This window comes from Pseudorca crassidens, chromosome 1, assembly GCF_039906515.1.
Source record: "Pseudorca crassidens isolate mPseCra1 chromosome 1, mPseCra1.hap1, whole genome shotgun sequence".
NCBI classification, from domain to species: domain Eukaryota; kingdom Metazoa; phylum Chordata; class Mammalia; order Artiodactyla; family Delphinidae; genus Pseudorca; species Pseudorca crassidens.
The window spans coordinates 153,685,181-153,712,903 of record NC_090296.1 but is presented as its reverse complement, the minus strand read 5'-3'; the positions used below and the strand labels follow the sequence as shown (position 1 = coordinate 153,712,903).

Genomic DNA, 27,723 nt, shown 5'->3' with positions numbered 1-27,723 from the left:
CCTTCCCATGAAATTTGGGAGCTTTGAAGAGGAATTCAGGCGTTGGATATTCCTGACTTCCTTTGAGTCTGTAATGGATGAAAAAGTCTCCTCCTCTTCAACCTCCATCCCAGCCCTGCACGAAGGGTCTCCCGGGTAAGCCCAGAGACCCCAGCCTCACACCCAGGCCAGGGTGTCGGCTGCAGAGTCCTCACCGGCTCATTTGGAAGTTTCAGCCCCTTGGAGCATAAACATGGACGGTTATTGTGCTTTTTTCTGCTTTTCTTCTTTTAACCTCCTCTGTCCCCTCCTCCTCTTTGTCCCTCAGTGAGTCTCAAGCAGGCCCGTCACTTTCTAGTTATTTCCAATCTATGAAACTCAGCCCAGATGGAAGTTGACCATCTCATAACCGAGTCTGAGCCCATCCAGGGAGATGGAAGGGGAAACATCTCTGTTTAATTGGCCAAAGTCGAGGTGTGTCCACCAGATATTTTAACTGGCCCCTGTGTCCCCTCAGCAACAGTTTCCAGATGTCAGGTCTCCCGGGGGCAAGTGCAGGGTGATGCTGGGGACCGTGTCTGGGCCTCAGACCCATCTTGGATGAGAGTTTTCTCTCCCCCTCCTTCTTCTTCCCTCCCTCCCTTTCTCTCTCTCCCTCTCCCCCACTCTCCCCTCTCCCACCATCCCTCCCACTCACCCCTCACAATCCAGAAGGTTTATGTTTGCTGCCTTCCAGCCCCCTGGGGGCCCCTGTTCAGAATCAAGACTCCAGGCCCATGGTGGTGAGGATGCACCCAGACAGAGCTGCAAAGGTAGCCCCTCTGCCAGCCTGGCCTTCCCCTCCCCTGACTTGGGTCATCCCAGACTCACCTTTCAGTGGAAGTACGCTTAGCTCTGGAGCCAGGCCTCCTGTGCGCAGTAAGGGGTGGGCGGTATTATTAGCTATCAGGTCACCTCCTGCAAGATGCCCGCCCCCCCACCGACCTCCCGGGTGCCCCTGGACAGGCCAAGTCCCTGAGCACCCTTCCTTCCTAGCATTAGAGTGTGAAATTATTGGTTAGGGGTACAACTAATTTGCATTCGATGAAGATTTGTTGAGTGAATATATTAGTGTGCTCGGGCTGCCATGACAAAGGACCACAGACACAGGTTTAAACAACAGACATTTATTTCTCATAGTTCTGGAGGCTGGCAGTCTGAGATCCAGGTATGGGCAGGGCTGGTTCCTCTGAGGCCTCTCCCCTGGGTGTGGACGCCGCCTTCTCCCCGTGTCCTCATGTGGTGGTCCCTCCACGAGTGTCTGGGTCCTCACCTCTTCTTTGAAGTCACATGGGATTACGATCTACCCTGAAGACATCATTTAATCTTAATCGCCTCTTTAAAGACCCCATCTCCAAATGCAGTCACATTCTGAGGTCCTGGGGGTCAGGACTTAACGTGAATTTTGGGGGAGGACACAGTTCAGCCCATACAAAGAACGAGGAACAGACACAGGCTGGCTGCCTGTTTCAAGACCAAAAGCATGAGTTTTATGCACCTGGGAGTTTCCAGAAGAGCCTCACTCCTTGTGAGAAGCAGACCCTCTTGTGTTACAGAACTCGGGGCAGACCCAGAGTTTTTCTTCGCCTGAATCCCCTTGTTCATAGATGGCAGCTTGAAAATGGCCTCTTAAAATACACATTCCTGAAAATCTGCGAGAAAATATCTTTGCCTTTCCTCCAAAACATTATTCCTTTCTCCTACCTGCATGGAGGTTAATTATTTTCTTACTTCCCGAGGTCACCCACCTGTTCAGGCTGATTTGCGTTTGTGTTTGGATAGAAGCGGCATCCGTTCAAGACATACCTGTGTTGGGGGAGAAGATACAGTCAGGGAGGAAAGTGGGTCAAGTCTGAGGGGGGCCATCTGTCAGAGTGCGTTTTGGCAAAAGGAAAACATAAGAAGGGAACGTGTAAAGGAGGCTGTGGTTTGTAGCCCAAAGGTACTGACCGCGCTCGGCGGCTTCCAACTGTCACCTTCTTTCTGTTTCGCAGCTGAGCTGGGCTGGACGGGGCAGCGCCTGGCCCACAGACGCAGAGGACACAAGCACAAAAGCTCACTCCAAACGGTTGAAATAGGGCAGAACCCAAGTGCGTGATTGATCTAATTTTTAAAAAATAACCTATGAACTATTTAGTGCTTTGCAGTAGAAGATCAAATCCTTAGGTATTTTAGCAATTACGGTTTTTATTAAAATTTCCAGCAAACATGTTATTTCCCATGGACGGATTTTCTAGGTAACTGACATGGGCTCGTGCCGCAAGACATTTTTTAAATTTTCATCTTACTTGGTAAAAACTGTTTCATAAATTGTTGATAAACACAACAGTCTGTGAAAGCAAACACGGCTTTCACAAAAGCAGGCTCCAAAACATCAACATTTTCCAGCTCCTCGTGGGTAAACTGAGTCTCCTCAGCTGCGGGGCATGTGGCGGGTCCTGATGCTTGCAACCTTCCGTGGCCCGCATCCCGCTCACGTGGGTTCTTGCTCCCTCTGTTTCCATATGTACGGCTGTCTGGACGTGAGTCCGAGGACCGCTCCAAAGAGCCTTATCTTTGAGAGTCTTCTTAAAGCCTTTTAAATACATTGGAGCTTCCAAATCTATAAAGTAAGCAAAAAAGAAAAAAGAAAAAGATAAACCCACGTCCCGATAAGGGGGCCTGACTGCACCTACAGTTTACCTTTAGTCCCAGCCGTTCAAGGGTGTGTGTTGATATCTCTCTATGGTTTTAGTTTGCATTTCCTTAACGTGTACCACCGTTGAATGCTTGGAGATGTGTTTATTGGCTATGTGAATATTTTCCTTTGTCAAGTTTCTGTTCAAGTATTTTGCCCATATTTTTAATTTGAATTTGTTGTCCTTTCTTATTACGTTATAAGAGTTCTTCTTTTATTCTGGATAAAAATCAGTTGTCCTGATTGTAAATATATTATCCCAATCTGTGGCTTGCTTTTAGTTTGCTTAACAGTGTATTTCATTGAGCTGAAATTTTTAATTTTGATGAAAATTATATTTTCTTTTATGATTGGTGCTTTCTATGTCTAAGAAATCTGCCAACACGGAGACCATGAAAGTAATCTCCTATATTTTCTTCTAGGAGTTTCATAGTATTAGATTTTATGATCCATTTAGTGAACATTTTCATTATGATACAAGATAGAGCTCAGAATTCACTTTTTTCAAGATGGTGTACAGGTTTTCAGCACTGTTTGTTAAAAAGACTTTCTTTCACCTCAGTGTATGACTTTGAGATCTTTGTTGAAAATCGGTTGATCACACAGGTGTGATTCCATTTCTGAACCCTCCATATTGTTCCATTTTTCTATCTTTATGTCATTACCAAATTGTGTTTGTTCTTCATTATCAATATTGTCAACCAATGGGATCTCCTCCGTTTCCAGGAAACGGCTTCTGCCCCTGAAAATGCTTCTCCATGTGCTCCAGAAATATCTGAAATCACATCAACTTGGGCCAGAGCCACTTATTTTGCAGTGAGCAATGAGGTTTATAACACAAATGCCCTGGATCATTCCAAGTAATTCATTAAAAACACCGTTAATATGATGGATGGTGACCAGAACTCCCCTAGAAACAACCCCTGATTGGAGGCCACCCCAGGTGCTCTCCTCACAGGAGCCAGTCCAGGTCAGTGCACCTCACTCAGGCCAACATCCCGCTGGTTCACAGGGCCCCTGGGCCCGAGCTGAGAGCCACAGACACAGCTGTGCGGCAGGGAGCACCCAGCCCTTCCAGCCGCTTTCCCTGGAGGAAGACCCTCTCCTTCTTCTGACTCTCCAGTGAGAGGCTGGGAGTCCTGTTAACCAGCTGCTTTCAGCGGACCCAAACCAGAGCTGCGAGAAAGAAAAGCAGGGCCTCTATTTTCCATCAGTAAGTAACCGGCATGAAACCAGGTTTTCAAAGGTGACCGTGAGGAACACAAAGATCAGAACCAGTTGACTACTGGGGCTCTGCTCACCTGGAGCCAGTAGAAGTAGATACCAAACTGACAGGCACATGTCAAGAAAACAACTACCGAAAAAGTCATTGACGGCAAATAATTTCTTTTAGAATTTTTCTAAATAGAAAATGTAATTCCTCACCCTTTTTCCTAATGACCTTCTAAAGACTCGGTCTGGGGGAATTCCCTGGCGGTCCAGTGGTTAGGACTCTGCACTTTCGCTGCCAAGGGTGCAGGTTTGATCCCTGGTCGGGGAACGAAGATCCCGCAAGCCGTGCGCTACGGCCAAAAATTTCTAAATAAATAAATAAAGACTCGGTCTGTCCTTTCTTAAGAACAATTGTTTCTCAGTCAGAGGGTATGTGCCTTCAGGGTTAAACATTTCTCTTTCATGAAGTATCGTGGCAGGAGATGGTAGTTGGGGCTTCAGGTGGGCTGACTCAGCAGCTTTGGTGCTTCCTGCCTGGTTTGTCTGCTGGGTTTAAGCCGGCCCGTGAAATCCAAAATCCACCGAGGAGTGGATGGGGCAAGAAGGGATAGGGTTCACAGAAAAACCACAGGATGTCCAGTCAAATTTGAATTCTTTTTTATTTTTTAAATTGTAGTAAAACTTGCATAACATAAAATGTACCATATCACCTTTTTAAGCATGTAGTTCAGTGACATCAAGTACATTTGTATTGTTGTGTAACCATCACCACATCTGTGTCCAGAGCTTTCTTATTTCCTCAAACTGAAACTCTGTCTTCACTAAACAGCTCTCCCCCTCTCCACCCCACAGCCCCTGGGAACCACCATCCTCCTTTCTGTGTCTATAATTTCTACTTCTCTAGGGACCTCATCTACGTGGGTCATACAGCATTTGTCTTTTTGTGCCGGCTTATTGAGTTTAGTATAATGTCTTCAAGGTTCATCCGTGTTGTAGCCTGTGTCAGAATTCCCTTCTGGGAATTTTTAAGGACAAATAATATTCCCTTGTGTGTACAGACCACATTCTTTATCCATCCATCCATCCTTCCATCCGTGGACACTTGGGTTGCTTCCACATTTGGCTATGGAGAATCATGCTACTGTGAATGTGGGTGTACAAAGAACTCTTTGAGTCTCTATTTTCAGTTCTTTTTGGGTCTATACCCAGAGCAGAGTTGCGGGTTTCACAGTGGTTGAACCATTTTACATTCCCACCAACAGTGCACAAGGGTTCCAATTTCCCCACATTCTCACCAACACTTGTTACTTTCTAGGTTTTTTTTTTGATAGCAGCCATCCTAATGTGTGTGAGATGGTGTCTCACTATAGTTTTGATTTGCATTTCCCTAATGATGAATGACGTTGAATATCTTTTCATGCGCTAATGGCCATTTGTATATCTTCTTTGTAGAAATGCTTATTCAAGTCCTTTGCCTTAAATTTGAATTTCAGATAAACAATGAATAATTTTTTTAGTGTATGTATGTCCCACATGATATTAGAGATGTATAGACACAAAAAAGTATCTGTTGTGTATTCACAACTCAATCTTAACCAGGTGTCTTGAATTTTTATTTGACAAATCTGGCCACCCTAGAAATCGAGAACTCTGATGGATGGAAAACAATATTTAAGTATTTCACAGTTCGGCTAAGGTGAGCTCTGAATTGTTTTAGTGTGTTTTTGTGGGTGTCTGGCTGGTAGCCCTGCTTTATTAGAAGATTGTAATTTCATTTTGAGAGGCTCGAGACTAAATCATTTGAGCTTCACACTCTTTCTGGGACATTATTGGGCTCCCTTAATGAAATTATAACTCAAGCAAGAGATTTCATTCTCGTGTAGTAAATTAGCTCGGCCATGAGGGTTTGGGGAACTGGGCCTTCCCTGGGCTTATTCTTCGTGTTCGGCAGAGTGAAGAGGTAGCAGGCCTTCTGTACTTGAGTTATTTATTGTTCTCTGAGTGAACATTGTATTGTTGCTCGTCCCTAACGGAAACAACAGCTGTTAACAGGCTCCTGAATGAATTTCAATGTGAACTCCCCTGGCCTCTGGAAAGCTCAGCTAAAGAGAAAACAGGCTCAGAATTGAAAGAAAAAGAGTAAGTTTCAGGCCTGAGTCTGGACACCTGGAGGCTGACTGCATAATAAGCAGCCGGTTGACGTTTCCAGGAGAGATCACACTTAGATGAGCCCCAAACCAGAGCTCCTTTCCTACGACAGGAGCAGACAAAGGCAGCATGGTGCACGGAGCATGTTAAAGTGTCCCTGACGAGGGACCCTGGACAACCCGGCCAAGGGCAGGGCAAGGGCAACCCCATGGCGACCCTGTGACACACTGGATGAGCAACAGGGATTCTGCCTTCTGCGGTTTTCTAAACATAGTCAAGGTTCACATGGAAAGTCACGAAGCTGCAGCCTCGAGGGGACAGAGCCGTGAGGGGCAGGGGTCTGAGCACAGCGGCTCTGGGGGTGTCGGGGCTGAGTTCTCCTGTGGACTCACTTCTGGTTGGGGTTAAGGTTAGGCTTAGGGATTAGGGATTAGGGTTGGGTTAGGGGTTTGGGTTAGGGGTTAGGGTTAGGGTTGGGTTAGGGGTTTGGGTTAGGGTTAGGGTTGGGTTAAGGGTTTGGGTTAGGGTTAGGGCTAGGGGTTAGGGGTTAGGGTTAGGGTTGGGTTAGGGGTTTGGGTTAGGGTTAGGGTTAGGGGTTAGGGGTTAGGGTTAGGGTTGGGTTAGGGTTAGGGGTTAGGGGTTAGGGTTAGGGGTTAGGGTTAGGGTTAGGGGTTAGGGGTTAGGGTTAGAGTTAGGGCTCTGATATAAGGAGCTTTCCTCTTGTCCCTTCAGTAGTCATTCTTTCATTTCTCCCAGTTGGGCTTCAACCCACCTGTCCTTCGTCTTTGTTCAGAGGGAAATAGCTGAGCCCTTTGGTCCCAAGCGCCACCCCCTCTCGGGTCCGAGTTCCCCTCTGCGCTGTGCTCAGGAGGTCTGCAGCCGGGACCACCCCCGGGGCTGCAGGCAGGGGGTCCCTGGGCTCCTCTCCCACTTCAGTTACCGCCCCCCACTTCAGGGGAACCTCTAGGGCCCCTGACCGTTCCCTCCTCCTGTTCAGTCTACTTTTGCTCAAACAAACAGTAACTATATTTTACAGGTTCCATAAGTCCTTTTTTTTTCATGCCCTCAAGCCCACAAACAGGTTCTCCACTACTGGGGAGAAATAGTCTTGGCTCTGTTTGCAGGACTCTCGTTTCATTGAGGCATTTCTTCACTGGCCTTAGCTCCTCTCTGCGAAACGTCCTTTGTCTGCAGGCCCTGCCCACCCAGCTCCCTGCAGGCTCAGGCTAGGGGGCTGCCCTGCAGATGGTGACTTCGTTTTGAGGGACATGGAGATGCCAAAAATAAGAAAAGAAGAAAGATGGAAATCATAAAGTTTAAAATTGAATGGAGAGGGGAATTTGATAAAATGCTGTCAGAAATTCAATAAAAGACTGAACCAGAATGAAGTGGCTAAAACCAAAAATGACCTTTCAACCTCCCATGTCCAAACCCTCAGTAATAAGAACATATGAAAGCACTGAGTTTTTCTGGAACTCGATGTCAAAAGTGCATTTCCTGTCCTTCTTTTCTTTCCAGACAAAGTGAGCACGCTGTCCGCCTTCATCGCTTCCTTCAAGCACGTGAGCCCCGGGGCCGCACACACGGAGGATGAGGACAATCTCAGTAAGCAGAGCCCCTCCCCCGAGAGCCAGGGTCCCAGCCCCACGTGCAGAGGGGGGACCCCAAAGGCTGAGACCCTTGGGGTGGTGGGGGGTACCACCTGGGCTTCCCAGAGCAGGAGGACCTGCTCCCACCCCTCTGGGATCCCTTCCCCGCCTGGAATCCCGTTCCCCCCTCCCCAGGATCCCATCCCCCCCCAGGATCCCATCCCCACCTGGAATCCCATCCCCCCCACACCGAGATCTTATCCCCCCTGGAATCCCATCCCCTCCTGGGATCCCATTCCCCCTGGAATCCTGTCCCTACCCGGGATCCTTTCCCCACCTGGAATCCCAATCCCCCCGTGGAATCTCATCCCCCCCCCATGGAATCCCATCCCCTCCTGGGATCCCATCCTCCCTGGAATCCCGTTCCCCACCCCCAGGATCCCATCCCCACCTGGATGGTAGGAAATATTAGCAGTGACTGTGTGATTGAGAACTCTAGGTTCTGGAGTTCTCAAGAAAAAAATCTAGTTCTCTGGGACCATCCCTTCTCTCTTTCCTTTATTTTTTCCCCTCCAAACCAAAAAGGGGAAAAAAAGAAAAGAAAAATGAACACAGCCTGTTTGAACAGTTTGTACAATTATTTAACAAGGAAAGAGCTGGACGGGTGCCTGCAGTCAAAACAATGTTTTGGCTCATGAAACCGGAGAGACAACAAATCCGTGTGGGGTGGGGACTGAAAAGCCGGTTGGGGATGGATCTGCTGGGAGTGTGGAGGAGACCCCAGAGCAGAAAGAGCATGTGTGCCAGTGAGGGAAAGTCCAGGCGTGTCTGTCGGGTGGTGCACCCCCTCTTGCTTGTAGAAGGAAAACATGGGGGATGAAACAGTCCAAATGACAGGAACACCGCTTGCATTTCAGAATTACCTGACAGGTGGTTACCTTTGCAGCTGGAGTCAGGCCTGTGCTTGTGGGGAGCGAGAGACTAGCTGCCGGTCACTGGGTTTTGGTGGGGCCAGGAAGCCACGGCAAGAGGGACTGGCCCTGGAACGTTGTCCACTCAGCCTCAGATTTTAAGAAACACGACAAGCTCTCATGAATATCCCCTTCCCACAAAACACAGTCACCAACAAGATGGGAAGCTGAGGCTGTTACCCTGACTGTTCCACAAAAGCAGAGTCACAGAACTGAGCAACCTCAGTGACCCTGTGGTTTGAGCCCTTGTTTCCTAGATGGAGGCGAGTGTGGAGGGTGTGGACAGGGTGCCCGTGGGTCAGAGCACGGCCTCCCCACTGCCCACAGGCCCGACCTCGCAGGTCCCATGAAGCTCCAACGGCTGGTTCTGTTCTCTCCTGACCAAAATTGGAAAGTTTCTAGGACTTCGTTAACTTAGTTAACTTACCGGTAATTACTTCAGTAACGTGGAACACACATGCACACCTTGTCTTACCACCCTTCCATTTACTGTGCTTCACGGATGCTTCTTACAAATTGAAGGTCTGGGGCCACCCCATATCAAGCAAGTCTATCGGCACATAGTTTTGTCAGAAGTAATGCCACTGCACACTTAATAGACTGCAGTCGAGTGTAAACATAACGTTTATGCACTGGGAAACCAGAAATCTATGTCATTCGCTTTATTGCAGTGGCCTGGAACTGAACCCACCATATCTCTGAGGTGTGCCGCATGTACACACACACACACACACACACACACACACACACTTATACATATAAAAATACACACGTGCCCCCAAGCTGACCTGGACGTGTGGACAAAGCTATTTGATAAGCACGTGGAATAGATGCCTTGAGGAAGAAGATCTTACTCTGTTTCATCCCCTTTCCTGCTCGAGCTGCTGGGACCCTGGCTGAGTCTAGTCTCCCTGTAGGAGCCCTCTCTCCCCATCCAAGGGCAGGGGAGCCTGACGGCTGCAACACCGAGCTCCAGCTCCACAGCCTTGGGCAGTGAATCCATCCCTCGGGGCATCAGTGCCCGTGTGAGGGGCAGGGAGGGTGGCCTGGTGATAGAGTTGAGGATGGAAAGTAGGAGGATGATGCACGAGGCTGTTTTAGGCAAAGACCTGGAGAAACAGGAAACGTGGATCAGGTTGGCTGACGCTAGTAATTAAGGCACTTCCCCTAACTCAGCTCGCAGCTGAGAGGTAGACACTTAGAGATGAGAATGATTTTTAATTGTTTATTACATGTTAAAGTGCCTTTGAAATGCTTGGAAAACCTTATTTTCTATGAGAGGATTAGTCATCCCCCTTTGTAATATGTGCTGTTATTGAAGACCCTGTTTTCATACATTGTTCAAAGGTAAACCACCACATTAATGCACTTGTCGTAATACCTCTCACGAGCGTTGCCAGTGCAGTGCTATTAACGTGCGTCCAGACGCCGCGGACGTCGGGGAAGGGGTGTGTGTGTGGTGTGTGCGTGTGTGGTGTGTATACACATCAGGGAGGAAGGGAGGTGACAGAAGCCAGGGTGATTCCTCCTGGAAGTCTCCTGTTTTATCTTCAGACCCTGAGGGTGGGCGCCTGTGTTTGGTTGAAGTGAAGGCCCTGCCCCTCCCCGTGAGGCCTCACCTCTCAGGACCACTGGGTTCACCCCCTGCAGCCTCACGTCCTCGGTCCGCATTCATCTCTGCGTGGCGCTGGAGCCTGAGACCCGGTGTGAAGGGTGGAGCTAGGTCGGGGTTGGGCCGTCAGAGGCTCAGCCTGCAAGAGGATGGTTCCTGTGCGTCCATGCGCGGACCAGCCATCCTCAGGGTGGGTTTCGGCTGAGTCTACGGGAAGATGCAGGTTTTTCATTCTTCTTGTCCAGGAGGGCAACTCTGAATGCGAGCTTCCTTGAACGCGGAAAAGGAGCCAGTCACTGCCCCAGCCCATAGCCCATCCCCTCCGTGCCCACCATGACTCAAGGGCGTGATTGACTGGGTCACGTTAGGAGAGGCTGAGAAGCCCACTCCCTGTCAGGCCCACAGAACAGCACTGGGGCCTGGAGGGAGGGAGGGAGACCCGCCTGCCCCACTGGCCTGGTCCTTCCAGGACGCGTGGGGCCCACCTGGGAGAGAGGCGTCTCCTGTCTGCTGCCGAGCCTGACCCAGGAGCTGTCAGGGTCAGTTCTGCACCCGACCACAATGCCAGGACCAGGAGTCCCGAAGCCCGCGTGGCCGCAGCTCCCACAGCCATCCCCTGAGCACCACCTTGGACACTCCTTCCTGCGCCAATGGAGACTCCAGGCCCTGGGCTCGATCCCGCCGGCCAGGCCCATCCGATCTGGACGTGGCGGACCCGATGGCTGGTTCTCTGTATCTCCTACCTACAGACGTGGTGCCGGGAAGTCTGGCAGCGTGATGACCAGACAGATGCTGGCCCTGAGGGGGCGTCGAGGAAGGAGACGCAGCTGGTGACACACAGGCACCTGCACTCACCCAGGGCCTGGCCACCTGGAGGCGACAGCCGAGGACTGGCCCCTGCGGGGCCCGTCCATGTCCAAGCAATGGCAGCGGGAAGCCCGCCTTGACTTGGAAGAATGTCCCTCACCTGGAAAGTGAAAGCCCAGCCACTGCGAGACCAAGATAAAAGTCTTCTCTTTCCCCACAAAATGCGCTTCTTGCACGCGTTGGACATTTGACTGTAGCACTGCCTGTGCTGACGCTTTCTGTCGAGCAGGGTGGGTGCTCCCGGGGATAAGGAGAGGGTCGCTGTGACAGAGAAGCAGAGGGAAATAATGCCGTTTCACCTTTTCCTCCCGTGCCTCTGACTCAGACGCTCCCCTCTGTGCCTGGTGGTCTTCACTTTGCCAGCGATGGTTCTATTACTGCCGCGGGTGGTGTTTAGCTCATGTCGTTTGAGGTTATTTGCCTCTTTTTTTCCTGATTTCCGCAACAGAAGGACACGTGTGACTGTCTGGAAATCTGAGGCTGCCCACACGGACCTTCGACACGTGTGGTCATGGATGTCTTGTCGGGTTCGGCGAGGGCAGGAGAGTTCCCAGGGTCAAGGCCGCAACCACCCGCGGGGACACACGACACGTGGCCTCCGAGGCTGCCTTGAGGGAAGGCACTTGGCGTCCAAGTCAGACGTTTTCTGGGGGGACTGTGGTGTGAGCCCCAGGTGGGGCACAGTGGGCCCCAGACCCCTCACACCCCCTGCTCCCCCCCTGCAGGGCTGAGGGCCCTGCCCTGTGCTTGTACAGAGAGACAGATGGACAGAGACAGACAGAAATAGAGGGGCCGGGGTGTGGCAGGGGGGGGCAGGTGAGCCATTAAGGGGACTTCAATCCACTGCTGACTTTTAATATGTGCTTCCCCAGGCCGACACTTCACACACGATGGGGGGTAGGTTTCCTGCAGAGCTACTCCCGGCTCTGACGTGTATGAGTCTCTGAGCTACGACTGGCGAAAATAACAGTTATTTGGGGACTGAATTCCAGAGTGGGATTAAAGGACCCACTAATTCTTATACCCTCGTATGAACTGTCCACTGGAACTGCCTCCAGTGTACCACACACACATTCTCAGAATCAGATTGCTTTTATCACACAGTAAACATTCTCTGACCAACTCCTGCACCCAGAACCCTGGGAACACCCCAGCAGCTGGGCCGCCACTCTTCCCTAGGACTTAAAAAGGCGACGGCAGCTGTTCCCTCTTCAGTGGTCACGATCAGTCACTGTAACGCAAAGCACTCGATCTGGAGCCTACGACGTTCACAGATGGCGCTGAAAGTTTTTGTTCATTGTCTCCACTGATCCTGGAAAAGTCCCGTGTGGCCGGTTGTTCATGCACCGCTCAGCCGCCAGCACCCGGAGTCCTGCCCACACTTTTCCCTCCCGCCTCTAGAGATGGACCACCTGGTGCAAACGCCTTCTGGAGTCGGCGGGGCCTCCGCAGGTGACAGGACAAAACCCACCCCTGGAGAGCTGGGGAAAAGTGTCCCCTGCAAGAACGGGCTCCCGACGATGTGGGATCAGCGTGACCTTTGCCCACGTGTGCATGAGAAGGGCCATCTGTCGTGCTGGCCGCCGTGTGAGGCTAGGCGTCCACTTCCCTTTTGCGTGTCCTGTGCAGACACCAGATCGGCCCAGGGTGCCCCCGGCGTGCCCACATAAAGGGTTAAGGTCGGCCACCTGCCCCAGGGGGCCCAGGGAGCAGCCAGGCCAGGAGGGCAGGCGGAGACTAGGCCCTGCCCTGTCCCCACCTCAGGGTGAGCCCGGCATTCGGCCGCGGACTGAGGAGCAGAGCCCTGGGCTGGGGAGATGCGTGGGTCCTGCAATGCCCAGACCTGAGCAAGCAGGTGGGGGGCAGCTTCCCCAGTCTTCCGGGAGCGAAACTTCTCAGCCTCTAGACTGTCCACCTCTGGGTTATTCTCTCTGACGCCGGGTGTGTGAAACCTATCAACTCAATGGAGGAGAAAATGAGAATCATTTCCTGGGTCGGGGAGGGGGCTGCCGAAGAAGGAAACGTGAACCTGTGGGATCAGAGCTACAGTTCTGTAAGAGGATCGCATGGACCTGGCAGGGACCTGGCGAAGGGGCTGGCAAACCTCAGCCGCACCAGACCAGCAAGGCAGGGTCCCCCCGTCGCCACCCCTCCTCGGCCCGAGACTGCCTCACGAGAGCCCGTGTGTCTCCAGCCCTTCTTTCTGGGGGTCCTGGAAGCCCAACTCATGAAATAAGCAGGGAAGTTGGGCCTTGACAAGATGCAGCTTAGAAGTGTCTGCCTCCCTTTTTCCCGCTCTTTTCAAAAGTGCAGTTGACTCTCCTCAGTGTCAGGGGTTTTGCTAAGTCCTTTACGGGTGTCCTCTAGCTCAACCTCATAATAAGCCCTAAGGCACGTGCTACTAAAACCCACATTTATCCTCTTAAGAAAATGGAGTTCAGGCAGGTGGAGGGACTGCCCAAGGTCATACACACCAAGGTCGGGGGAGACTGTGACCTCTCACCTGCTTGACCCCAGAGCCGTGGAGTGACCACCGCCCACCCTGCAGCTTCCCTGACCTCATGCAAACTCAGGAGGCCAGTTAAATGGAGCATCTGGGCCATGTTGGGGGAGCAGAGCCCCTAATCTGCTCGTTTGCAAAAACCAGCATGTGATATCACCCCCAGAGAGCATATCAGGATGGAGCCCAGAAGTCTGCACTCCCATCAACTTTCATTAATTACTGATCATCGAGGAAGGGGTCTTCACCCGCGCTCGGATCTCCGTGGCTCACTTTAAGGATAGCAGTCCTAGGATGTCGAAGAGAAGAGTGCGGAAGCAGTTTCAGTGCAAGTGGAGGGAAACCTGGGTCTGCCGGGCTGTTCCTCCTAGATAAACCTTCTCCTCAGAAGGCTCAGAGGGCATCTGACATGCCAGCCACTTTAGTCACACTCACAGCCACGCTCAAGCCCCACGTCGTGGGAAATCAGTGAGAAATTAGAGAGCTCCCGGTGAGTTTCTGGGCAATCTGCTGTGGGCTTCTTGGATTGGGTTATTTTTTTTTCCATCTTTACCTTTGGTTTGGGAAACTGCATGGTTATTCCCATCTACCACTCCTTGGCCCGAAATACCCCAAATGGCAGAACTCCTTGCTGTGTGTGCACCCAATGTGCACAATGACCAAAAAAAGAGGCTGAGACTCAGTGTTGATGCTTGGAAGGTAATTATTTCTACTGAAATAGACTGTAAACAAATGTTGCCCACCTCTAACTTATAAAACGCTCAGGTTCACCCCTTTGAACAAAACGACGTCTGCAAACCAACTGTTGTACAGAAGCAAACTGCTGGAGGAATGCCGATAGCCCACCTCGCAACTCAGAGCAGCTGAGATTGCAGCAAACAGAGCTCTGAAGTCGGAGCCTGACGCCTTCTGTGGGGCACACCTGCTGGGGACGACGTGGTTGAGGAGGGCTGGCCCCGAGCTGGAGCCAGGACGCCTCTCTAGGGCGCCGGTCTTCAGCCTGCGCTGCGTGCCTGTGAGATGGTCCTTCTCTCGTGGTGACCACCCAGCAGCTGCACCGTCGGGACCAGGTCACTGACCCAGCGCGTCTTCCTGCTCCGGCTCTCGGGCTGGGGTGAGGGAGACACGCCCAAAGTCTGCCTACGCGCTGTGGGCTGGCAGTAAAACCCTCTCGGGTTTCCACTTGCTGAATGAGTTCCTACGGAGAAATCTGCGGGCATCAGGGTCCTGCGTGGCCCCAAGCCTGGCCGCTTCCTCCCGCGTCCGTCCACGCTGTCAGCAGAGTTCCCCTCGGCATCCTCCTCTCCCCAGCTCCTAGTCTGTGAAACGGACAAGAAAGTGACCGAGTTGCCGTAAAATCGCCTTCCCAGCCACAGCAGTCGTGCCTGGATGCAGTCACACCTCCCCCATTAACCGACGGTGTGTCCCTGGACAGCTGTTTCACTGTGTGGGGCCTCAGTTTCCTCTCCTAGAAAACAGGGCCATAACCCACCCCGGAGTGCATTTTAGGAGTGAGGGGCCAGAGTGAAGGTGTGAGTGAGGTCAGGGAAGGGTAACCCACCGCCCAGCCCTGTCATCCTCAGAGCCTCTCGGGAAACCCAAGGGTCGGGCGTTCCAGAAGCACGTCGACCAGGGCAGCGGGACGCACGTCTGTGGCCATGTGGGGACCCATGGCTGAGGTTCCCCAAATGGAACAGCTGTGTCGGAGGAGGGTGGTCCAAGAGGGCCAGGCCAGAAAACTAAATTGTCATTACCCGCCTTCCTCACATACAGTTAGCAAATGATGACTTTGCTAAATTTGCTTCATACCTTTTTGTGCAAAAGACAGAAAACCTCACAGATACAAACGAAGCCACCCTCTGAGCCTGTGTTCCTCCCTGTGTCCCAAGGGAGTTGGGACGTGTCTGAGCTTTACCACCTGTGTGGAGGCACGAATGCCGTGTAACCTCTGTGTTCTTATAACTTATTAACCATAGCCTCTGTGTATGATTTTGCAAGTTGCTTTTATCATCTAACATTATATTTTAGAGCTTCATCTACGTAGAGGCATCTAGATCTAGTTCACTAAGCCTAAGTGTCACCCAGTGTCCAGGGTGTGAGCACACGATTCCCTCGCGTTCCACCCCGAGCGCAAGGCCTCCCTGACCTCCGCGTCGCCCAAACCCGATGGAGAGAGAGGCCACGTGTTCCCTTGATTTAGGGGGTCTGGGGGCCTGTGCAGGGACCCGGCGGCACTCAGAGAGCAGCTGGGAATGGCCCTGAGTGGGAACACACTCCCCGCCTGCATCCACCCTACTCGGTCCACTCCAGGCACCTCACGGGGCGGGGTCCCCTTCTCTGGGCCCTAACCCCCACCTGCAGGAGTGTGGTCAGTTCTGCGGGCCTGTTATCCAAGGTGCTGCCCATGTGGTCTCCCCATGGCCTCCAGAGGGTGCCAGGCCGGCTGGTGTCCGGAGGCCGAGTGTTGCAGGGGGTCACCTGCAACGACGCCCTCGGTCGGGCCACAGCCAGGGGTCACGCTGTCTGTTCTCACCTCCAGGTACCAGCAGCGCCGACGTTAAGGAAAACCGCAACGTGAGCAACCTGGAGGCCAGGCTGCCACCCTCCGGGGACAGGGCCCGAGGGGGCGCACCCGGCCTGAAGAGGAAGCGGCCACTGGAGGAGGGCAACGGCGGCCACCTGTGCCAGCTGCAGCTCCTCTGGAGGAGGCTCTCGTGGTCCGTGGCACCCAAGAACGCGCTGGTGCAGCTGCACGAGCTGCGGCCGGGCCTGCAGTTCCGCACGGTGTCGCAGACCGGCCCGGTGCACGCGCCCGTCTTCGCCGTGGCCGTGGATGTGAACGGGCTCACCTTCGAGGGCACCGGGCCCACCAAGAAGAAGGCCAAGATGCGGGCGGCCGAGCTGGCCCTCCGGTCCTTCGTGCAGCTCCCCAACGCCTGCCAGGCCCACCCGGCCCCAGGCGGCACAGCCCCGGACTTCACCTCCGACCAGGCCGACTTCCCCGACTCCCTGTTCCAGCGGTTCGAGCCCACGGCCCCCAGCGAGGGCTTCCCGGGCCGCCGCCCTGCTGCCCCCGACCGCCTGTCCACGGCCTGCCGGCGGGGCCGGCTACTGGGCCGCCCGCTGGACCTGGACCTGGACCTGGGGGGCCCCGCGGCTCCAGGCGCGAGGAACCCAGTGGTGCTGCTGAACGAGCTGCGCTCGGGCCTGCGCTACGTGTGCCTCTCGGAGCCCGAGAAGAGGCGCGCCCAGAGCTTCGTCATGGCCGTGAGCGTGGACGGGAGGACGTTCGAAGGCTCGGGACGCAGCAAGAAGCTGGCCAAGGGCCAGGCGGCCCAGGCCGCCCTGCAGGCCCTCTTCGACATCCGGCTGCCCGGCCACGTCCCCAGCAGGAGTAAAAGTCACCTCCTGCCTCAGGTGAGAGCTCTCCGGTAGCTGCCAGCGGGCGGCGTCCTCGGGGTGCGGGGACGGGGCAGCAGGAGGACCCCCTGCTCTCTCCCAGACAAGCCAGGTGCTGCCTCTCCCGCTGCGGCGTTGGAGCCGTGTGCCAACTCTGGGGAGAGAGCCTGGAAGCGTGTGAATGGAAAAATTGTTGGTCCCGACTTAGCAGAGGGAAGGGAGAGCTGGGCAGCCGGTCACCTTGGTGATAGTGACACCGGCTGTGCAGAGGGCAGTGGGGGCAGCAGGGGTTTGGGGCGGCAGGGTTCCTGACCCCAGAGAGGACTGAGGGGCAGGAAGGCCCCTCAGTGACTATCTGCGGCTGGGCCGAGGGAGCCTGCGGTGGGAACGCGAGTTCGGTGCTGGTTTGGGCTGAGTTTCTGGCTCCGGAGGCTGGAGGACGCTGCCTGAGCCGCGGGCCAGGCGGAGGGAGGAGCTCCGGGCTGGGCCTTGCCTCATGCCGCCTCCAGGCCTCGTCACACCAGAGGACACGTGTGCTTCTCACAGAGCTCACCTCCCTCACTCAGGAAGTATTTCGTGCACCGTCCTTGTGTCGGGAAGTGTTCTTGTACCACTTTGCAAGCTCTTCCTTCCTATTCTTGTAACTGCTTATTTATGCAAATTATCTTTTTTCTTACCATTTTGAGAACTATTTGTGGGCATCTCTAATGTATTAGCTACAGGAAGTTATTCTCTTTCACTTTTGGCATCAGTGAAGGAGAGAAAGGTTTTACAGTTAAAGGCCTTTAGCCCAGCTCAGGATCCACAGTCAGAACTCAGCACTTGTAAGTCACTGCTCAGATCAGGGCACCTTTACCTCACGGCACCTCGGGCGGAATCCACTATTTGCCTCAGGAGGTCACGTGTCCACTAGAGGAAGCAGGGCACCACCCAGATTCAGGCAACTGGAGGGGTTCTGGACAGTGAACCAAACAAATGCACTAGGACAGAACCCTATGTTGAATCACGACCAGGAGCAAGCATCCACCCGTCCATCCATCCATCCATCCTTCCATCCATCCATCTATCCATCCATCTGTCCATCCATCCATCCGTCCACCCCTCCATCCACCCGTCCGTCCATCCACCCATCCGTCCATCCATCCATCCACCCGTCCATCCATCCACCCATTCGTCCATCCATCTTTCCATCCATCCATCCATCCATCCATCCATCCATCCATCCACCCATCCGTCCATCCATCCGTCCATCCATCTGTCCATCCATCTGTCCATGCATCTGTCCATCCATCCATCCGTCCACCCCTCCATCCACCCGTCCATCCATCCACCCATCCGTCCATCCATCCATCCACCCGTCCATCCGTCCACCCATCCGTCCATCCATCTTTCCATCCATCCATCCATCCACCCATCCGTCCATCCATCCATCCATATTTCCATCCATCCATCCACCCATCCGTCCATCCATCCATCCATCTTTCCATCCATCCATCCATCCATCCATCCATCCATCCACCCATCCATCCATCCATCCATCCATCCATCCGTCCATCCATCCGTCCATCCATCCATCCACCCATCCGTCCATCCAACAAACATTTATTTGACTCTGGCAGGTGCAGAGCACAAACAGGCAGAGCAGACGTTGGTCTGGTCCCCACAGCTTGGCCGTGTGAAGGTTTCATTGAACAGGGAACCCCATGAGGGGGGCAGCTGTTTCTCCTGCTACCTCTGCCCCCAAATCATTCATTTATTTTCAAATATTTACTGCACCATCCAGGAGCGGGTTGGAGGGGGGTAGCCCATAACCTCCATGTGTCTTGCCTTTCGACCCACCCTCAGATAATACACAATCCAGGTAAAAGCGGGCGTGTGGCGTTGACATGAGTCCCTGCCAGAAACACTGCAGCCCTGCTGTCCCTTCCTTACTCCTCCTCTTTTCTTCTCCTCCTCCTTCCTGCCTGGTGTCTCCAACCACCAACCACCGTCTGTAGCTCAAACCCACCAACAGCTCCCAAGGAAGCCCCTTTGCCCCCCGCGGCCTGGATGACCCCAGGCTGCCCTTGGCCCGTGTCCTCCCGCCACCGTCCCTGGAAGGCCCCCCTCCCCACGGGCTGTGGGCACCCCCTCCTCCTCTGCCCGATGCTGTTTAGCAAGAAGTGTCCTTCCTCCAGCTCCCACTGCCCCCCCCACCCCAACCCCCATGAGTTGAATGATGTCAGTGAGTTCCGGCCGTGATGCCTTTTCCTTTCATGTTGTCAACCCTGAGCTCTCACGATGCAGGAACCAGGCGGCACCACTACTTTGTAACAGTCATTTGACCCCAGAATGCAGCACATCAGTTAAAGCCACAGCCACTGAATTATTTTTCCCTGACAGTCCGCTAACACCCAGACTGGATGATGGAGAGAGCGGAGCAGCGGGAAGGCCGCAGCCCGTCCATCACACCCGCCCCGTCCTGGAGGCTCATTACCTGCTCCCCTCGCCCCTGCAGCGGGGCGGTGGGGTGCACACGCCGGGCGCTCAGGACCAGGCGCCCTCTGCAGCTTTATTAAATTCGAATCCCACCTTGGACGTGGTCTGGGTTCAGGGACTGAGCTTCAAAAGAAAGATTCCAGGCGTCCCTGTAAATGCTGCTCTGCTTTCCTCCTCTGCCCCGCACCATCCGCACCGCATGCTTCCTGCTCACGCAGGTCCTGGTGGCCAGAGGCATGACCTTTGTTACCTGTCTAACTGCGCCATCAGCACCTGTGCCAGGAGACAAGCCAGGCCCCCCAGCCCTGGCAGGGCCCCCAGAACCGCCGTCCACACCCCCAGGAAGGGCAGCTCCCACCACTGAGCTGTGAGGGACCCTGCCCAAGTCCGGGTGGGGTGGGGGGAGAGGCGGGGGGTGGCAGCAGCGGTCACCGCTGGAGCGACACAGCTTCTGGACCTCGGGTCTCAAGCTCAGTATTTAATGCTCTCTGCCCGAAGTCTGGGTTCTGCCCCACAGGGCGGGCTTGGTGTGCAGGACACACTAGGGGTCTGCTTCTAAGGCTCGCTTGCCAGCTTCTGCCGCTGCAGAAGCAAATGAAGAGCTGGCGCCTCTGCTCAGGGCTTTGAACCAAAGGCTCAGTCTCCTCTGAGTGAGGTGTCAGAACCGTCCCTGGGGGAGCTCCCCTGATTAAGTGACGAAAAATGAACAAAAAACTTCTAAGGTGTCGGTCGTGTGGGGAGCGTGTGTAAAACACCACTCTGGGCCCGGCTGCCGGAAATCCAGGACCAGGCCCCTGCCGTGCTGATCCCCACGCAGGTGGGTCAGGACCTGCTCTGTCGGGGGCCCTGGGCTGTTCGGCCTCAGCCGCAGAGCAGGTCACGGCAGGGCCAGCTTGGTGGGTCGGACGCTCACCCCGTTGTGAGGACAGCTCTGAACAACATAGCCCCCCAGACGTCCCTCGGGTCAGACCCCCAAGGACCACCACCCTCAGCGCCCGGACATCACCTTCTGTGGACAAGTGAGGTGTCTGCTCGGCCAGGCTGAGGTAAAGTTTCAGCCTCCATTCTAAAACAGTTCTGAAGAATAACATTCTCGATAAAGATTAAAATCACAGGCTTCGATTTCTGCGGTATCAGATTTCCACCATTTCCTCAACCTGGGGGTTTTCTCAGAACCAGGCTGATTCGTTCCTTCAATTTCATGAGCTCTGACTTCAGGTCTCTTTGCCAGAGTGATGAGAACACGACTTTATTAAATTCTCTAACGGCGCAGGCCCAAGCGAATGGGCGCTCTGCAAACACCAGCTGACACGGTGAAAGAAGAGCCCAGGGGTTGGTGGGAGAGCCAGCCCTCAGATTTCCTTTAGGTTCACGGGAAACTTGGAAGCAATAACGAGACCGTGTCAGAATATAAATGCTCATTACCTGGAACATCCTTGTTATAAAAAAAAACAAAAGTAAAGTCACAAAATCTAGATCTCTGTGGTCTTCACTTCCCACCCCTAGAAAAGAGTTAATAACAGCGTTAAATTCAACCAGAAAGGCTGATCTCTCAGCATTTTGGCTCCGTGGAAACAGAAGAGCTCCCACGTGATGAGAGAAGAAAGAAAGTGACTAAAAATTTCGGTGATGCAGGAAGGGGGAGAGGTGGTGACAGGTCGCCCCTCGTTTGAAAACTACCAGGTTTATTATCTTGTTCCTGAGTCTCTCTTCACCCGCAGTGATTCCCTTTGTTTGTTTGGTTTTGTTTTTTTAATTTCCATGTCAGGCTGCAGTGGAACTAACAGTGTCTCAAAGATTTTGTCAAAACAACTGAAGCACTTTCTCCCTGAGAGTAAGAGGGGGATGCCTTTAAAACTAACCATGAAGCCTGCTTGCTTCTCAAGCCCTTTGCAGGTCCTTCTAGGGAGCGGACGCCCCAGGCCTGTCCTGGCCATTTGTCAGGCACTCGGCACACTTAACCCGCACCTACTCTGTTCCCTGGTGGTACAGCTCCCACTGCTGGGAGGGGGGAACCATGGGGACATATAACATAATGGAAATGAACAGTGCTTTCAGAGTTCAGCATTTTATAGCAAACTTGGATCAGAGCTCCCGTACGCAGTCCATTTCATGGAATCTTCCCCCAGAATTAGCTTCAGAATTAGACCAGGGGCCTGACTGTCACCTCATACTCAACAGCTGCACTTTGGGACACAAACAGACCTGCTGTCCTTCTCCCAAAAGCCAGCGTGACCCCCGCCGCCCCGGACACTTCACAGGTGGTTTTTGTAATTTCACAGTCCTGCCAGTCTGTCTCCTTCAACAGAGGCAGCACCTTAACTGCTGTAACACAGAACTGTTAATATTGATGCCACAAATTGGCGTTGGAGCTGTCCCCAGATTTTAAATGGGCTTGGATTACAAACAGTGTGGAAATCACACCTACTTGGCTTTGAGACGGTTTAACACTGTCCGAGATGTTCTACCCAAGGATACCCTGAAATTGCAGCAGACTCCTGCAGGGTCCCCCTCATGAGCCCGGGGGCCTCACTCTCCCAGACGCTTGGGTCGGCTCTGCCCCGGCCGCATGTCCAGCCCCGGCAATTCCAGAATGACCTCCGAAGGACAGCTGCAGCTTTACAGGTTCTACAAGCAGAAGGGGACAGTCCTGGGTCCTAATTATTTTCCTGAAAAGGGCTGATTTCTTTCTGCCTCAGCAAGGCGTTCCTCATGGCCACACTTTCTTGGATGTTTACCTTGTTTCCCTGGGGGGTTGGGATTAGGACGGGACCCCACCACATCCTGAGACCCACCAGCACAGCAGGCCCCGACTTAGAGCGACTCCGGCCACAAAGACCCCAAGCTGAGGAGCTGGGCTCCTGTGCGTCTCTAGACAGAGCAACACACCTGGTCTCTGGGGACCTCCCCTGAGCCCTGCAGGCTTTGGCAGAAGGTGCCGGGGGCCTGGGGGTGGGGTGGTGTACAGAACCCACCTACCTTCCCTGTCCTCCCCCTTTTCCACCTGGATGTGCACCCTCACCACCACGTTGCCCCAAAAGCCCGGGCGTCAGGGAATCGAATGTGTCTCTTCCCTTGGAAATCACTGGACAGGTGATCTCAACACCAGGCTAATTTTGGTGACTCTGGTTATAAAGAACAGGTAGAAATCCATGCAGGCAGCGTGGAGAGGTTGTGGTTGGTGAGAGCCAGGGTGGAGGGTGGCCACTTGCCTGTGAGGATTTCTACTGAATTTGTGGGGAAACACAGAAACTGTAATATTCATGTTTTACTTTCAATGTGCACGAAGTTGAAATGTAGCAATTCAGGATTTTTATAAAAGTATATCTCTGTCTTAGTCCAGTCAGGCTGTTATAACAGAATCCCACAGACTGGGTGGTTAATAAACATCAGACATTGATTCCTCATGGTTCTGGAGGCTGGACATCCAAGATCAAAGTGACCACAGATTCTGTGTCTGGTGAGAGCCTGCTTCCTGGTTCACAGACGCGTCTTCTCGCTGTGTCCTCACCTGGAGGAAGGGGCGGGGGCTCTCTGGAGTCTCCATCATAAGGTCACTAATCCCATATAGGGGCCCTCCTGGCTCAGATAAGTACCTGGGGTAGACGCTGGCAGGGCCTGTCTAAGCTGACCCGGCCTGGACCCCAGTGCCCAGGGTGCAGTAGGTCCAGGGGAAGTTGTTACTTCCCACCAGCAGGCCCTGGGGTGTCCCACCCCTGCAGCAAGGCTCGGGACTCCAGCTCCAGGTCTAACTCTCTCATGCCGGGGTGCCCAGGTGCCCAGGTCCCGGCAGCCTGTCCGCCTCCCTGTAACTGTTCTGCTCGGCCGTGGCCACTCTGCCCCCTGCCCAAGGCGAGCCCCTGATTATCCAGGCAGCCTTCTTCCTTTCAGCACCTCAGCTCCGTCTGTGTTCTGTGGCCACACACACCCTCTTGTGGTCCACGAGGAGGGAAAAGCAGCCTTTTACAGAAGGAAGACATCCACCCGCCCGTCCAGCCAGCCCTGACCTTCCCCACGTCGTCTCCTCGGTAGAGGCACTGATGGCCAAATGGGAGAGATGGGTCTCCTCACGGCTGCCACACACGGAGGAGTTTCCAAAAATCCCTCTGCAGCGAGGGTGTGGAAGGCACTGTAGATGCTAGCAATACACTTACGCACTGACACAATGTCCACACAATATAATTCATACGATACAATGTGTATCATGTGTGTACAATGTATACACAGTACAATTTATATGATACAGTTTATACAATGTACACACAATGTCTACACAATATAATATATAGGAGGTAATTTATACAATATACACACAATGTCTGCACAATGTAATTTATATGATGAAATTTATAAAATGTACACACAATGTCTACATAACATAATTTATGTAATACAATTTGTACAATGTGTACACAATGTATACACAACTTACACAATTTGTACAATGTACACTCAACGTATACAACTCACACTTATAAACGTGCACTTAAACAGGATGGATATAATGTACCATATACATTTATACAATAGCCCCCACCATCTGAATTCCTACTAAAAGAAGTTTGGTACAATTTAAGTCAGAAGAGTTAAATATGTGTTTAAGCCTGTATGTTCCCGATACTGTGTTTGGCGTCTTAGTTAACAGGACTGTTGATCGATCAAGCAGAGGCCGTAAGCCAAGCTTCCCCAGTTACCTCATTATTCTGCAGCCACGACTAACACTGGTGGTGCCGGCGATGATCCATGGGGATACTAGGAGCTGGTATTTATCAGATGTTTACTGTGTCATGTGTTGTTCTACACGCTTTACGTATAATAGCACATCCGGGCCTCACAGAAACCTGGCAGGCGGCACCACTCACGTTCCCTGTACAGACAAGGATGCCGAGGGGCAGGAAAGCGCAGCCCTTCAGAGCCGGGAAGACAGTCCCAAGGGGGGCAGAGACCCTCCCTCAGACCCCAGGCTGCCCTCCCCCTAGGCCCTGGCACTTTTACAGGTTGGTCGAGGAAACGGGGCAACGCGTGGCCCCTGGTGATGGGAGCGACACAGGGGACACAGTGTGGGCAGGAAGCAGGAGGGAGCAGGCAACTTGCAGGGCTGGCAGAGGACAGGGGGCTCCTGGGGCAAGGGCCACCCGCACCGAGGTGGCAGGGCGGCGGGGAGCTCACCGGCTCCCTCTCGGGAAGACCACCTTTGTCAGTGCAGAGGCTGCCCTTGGCCGTGTAGACAACAGGATTTGTCGGGATGGCCAGGTCCCCTCCTCCTTGGGGACACACTGTTACAGTGAAAAGGAGAAACAGCAGAAAAGAGATGACAACTTGGAGAAAGAGGCAGAGGAGGTGAAGAGGAACATCCCGAGGGGAAATCACCTCCAGTCCAAGGAGCCGTGGGGGGTGGGGGGAGACCCAGGAAGAAGGAGGGCGGGTTCCCCGTGGCCGCTTGCCTCTGCGCCTGCCCGAGGGATGGACATGCCAGGGGTGGGGGGTGGGAGGGAGCCCTGCAGACCCCGTCTCCACACAGACCCAGCTCCGTCGCCCAGCTGTGCCAGGCAGCTGTGCTGTGCTCGCCCTGCAGGGCCTCTGGGGCTGGTCTCACTGGTCCCCAGGACTCACACGGGGTGGCTGTTTGTTCTGAGGGCCGTCAGGTCGCGGGATGTCGAGGCTCCCTGGGTGCCGAGCGTAGACCCACCACGCGGCTACTCTGACGAGGTTGACACTGGCCTGGAGCGCAGAGTGGGTCTGAAAGTTGCCCTTCAGAACCTGCATCCCCGCGGTTGCCACCTCATAGCTGTAACACCCGCTTCTTCCCAGGTAGGTTTAGGTTGTGCAGCACAGTGATTCAGTTATACACACACATATATGCATATACTTTGCTTTCAGATGATTTTCCATTGTAGGTTATTACAAGATATTGAATATCGGTCCCTGTGCTGTGCTGTAGGACCCTGTTACACTCGGCTGTGTTTTTAAGGCAAATGCAGCGGCTTCCCCAATTCTCTCTGGGCTGCGTTGGGACCTGTGTTCGAAACATCACCATCCTTCATGACACAGGAGGCAGAGAGATCCTCTCCGTTTGGAGAGAGATGCACTCACGTCCCCAGACCTCATCGCCTCCCCCCTCCGTCTCATCACCCCTCATCCCCGCATGTTTGAGCCCAAATGGTGCAAGAAAAGAGAAACAATCATTTGCAGCAACAGCTCAACAATTAAACATTTTTAAAATGTGTTTTCTACATTAATGCCTTCTGGGGAATTATGAGTTCACTCAAGCCCTCAAAATTATAAGCCTACAGGACAAAAGTTACAAACACCAAGCAGGAGAAACTTCTCTTTAATACAGGGCTGTTTCCCCAAGGTCGTGATTACAGCAAATCAGTGATAAAAGTCATCTTCTGCCAGCGGCGTCAGTCTCTCCGCATCTTAACCATGTTTCATTTGTGACCATTTCAGGAAAAGGACTCTGGGTCGCCTGGTCTTGGGTAGAGGTTTTATTCAGTTACCTAAATGGAGAAATCGGAGAGAACGTGCCTCCGTAAAGCGCACGAGCTGGCCTGCAGCATCCGTGGAATGTCATTTTGGGTTCACAACAGGGTCGTGAAGTGAACAGGCAGGCGGAGGCAGAGGCGCTCGGCAGCGTGGCCTTCCTGCCAGCACAGAGTTCGCCCCAGGCGTCTAGACAGGAAGACGACAGGAAGGCAAGCCCGCCCGGATCTCAGCAAAGGCCCTTTCTTCCTGCCAGCTCTCGGTCAGGTGTCCAATGGCCTAGCCACTCCAGGCCGTGGGATCCAGGTCCCAGAGCCAGGAACAGCCCCGGGGCCAGGAAGCAGGTGCCCGTGGAGGACTCGCGACAGCAGCAGCTGGGCTGTGAGGACGGTGTGATGGGGCTGTAAGCAGAGCCAGTCGGGGTGGATGGATTCTGATGGAACTCGGGGCAGGGGGGTGGAGCCTCTGCAGTGGGGTGAAACGTCAGGAGGACAGTAGGGGGCAGCTGTGTCGCAGCCAAGGAGCCCGAGTTTGCCGTGTTTGCGGCTGGAAGGGAGCCAACAGCGGGCCTGGGTGGTTCCTGAAATACAAGCTGTTTGTAGGCTGCCCCCTAGTCTCCCCACCTGCAGGGCCCACGCCAAGGCGTGATGTGTGTGGGGAGTGGCCAGAAATCACGAGTTTGGCTTTAGGCATAATTTGAGATACACGTGGGACAAGCACGTGGGGCTTCCCGCTGCCACCGGAGCCAGGTCGGGATCGGCGGCCTTGAATTTAAGTTCAGCTCCCACCTTTCCAGCTGGGTGCCCTCGGGCAGCTCACTCAAGCTTCTGGTTTCCGGTCTGCAACGTGGGTGGCTTCCCCAGTGGAAGGAGCTGCCTTGAGCTCACCCCGGCGTTGAGGGTATGAAATTGTGAGACTCAGGTGACCTGGCATCCGTGAAAGTTCAGTTCATCTTGCTATGACCTTGGGTCTGGGGTGAAGAGGGGCCTCCCCCCAACTGTGGCCAATGTCCACCTGCATCTTCCCAGGCGCAGCGGGGAGCGGACAAGCTGTGCACCTTCTCGGTGCCACAGAACCCGCCGTCTGTTTGCTCTCTTACCCTGGAAAGGATGAGGGGGAAGCTGGGAACATAGGGGCTGGGTGGAGAGGGCGACAGGCGGCCCTCTGTCTGGGTCCCGACGTGTCACTCACCAGCATGACCGAGGGCCAGTGTCCGAGCCCCCGTTTCCTCTCGGGAAGCAGGGCTGGTGGCCTTGACCGCACGGGTGATTTGGAGGTGCACAGAACACACTCGGAGTCTCCTGACCTCCATTCTCTGCCACGTCCCTGGGAAGAAGGCCCATGAAAGTCCTGAAGACCCGTCCACTGGCCTTTCTCCTCTGGAGGAGGAGGTGTACAGAACACCCCACTGCGGCCTCCCTCCAACACTGGCTGACCAAGTCCAGAGGCGTTCATCTGACCCCCACGGTCACCCTGGACCCAAGGGTCACTTATGATCGAGGGTGAATCACTCAATGTTGTTCTTTTGGTTTGGCCGGTAAATCAGATGATTGCAGAATTTTAGAAGTGCTAACCCAGCCCTTATTTTATAGAAATGGTCACCAAACACTTGGAAGCTCGAGTCCTGCCTGAGGAGGCTGGGTTGACGGGAGGAAGGGGACCCAGTGCCCGCCTCCTAGCAGGAGGAGTTCTCCTGCCAGCTTGGTTTTTATGAGGAAGCTTTCGATGACTGTGCAGTGAGAAGAGCCATCAGCTGACTTATGTCTTCT

General features: G+C 53.7%; 1 protein-coding gene across 1 annotated transcript in view; it reads left to right on the top strand.

Annotated features, from left to right (window-relative positions):
- ADARB2 (adenosine deaminase RNA specific B2 (inactive)) overlaps positions 1 to 27,723 on the top strand; it is a 368,746-nt gene that overhangs the window by 254,406 nt on the left and 86,617 nt on the right. The window contains exons 2-3 of the mRNA XM_067699982.1: positions 7,574 to 7,660; positions 16,134 to 17,011. Of these exons, the coding sequence (XP_067556083.1) occupies positions 7,574 to 7,660; positions 16,134 to 17,011 (965 nt within the window). The remainder of the gene's footprint in view (positions 1 to 7,573; positions 7,661 to 16,133; positions 17,012 to 27,723) is intronic.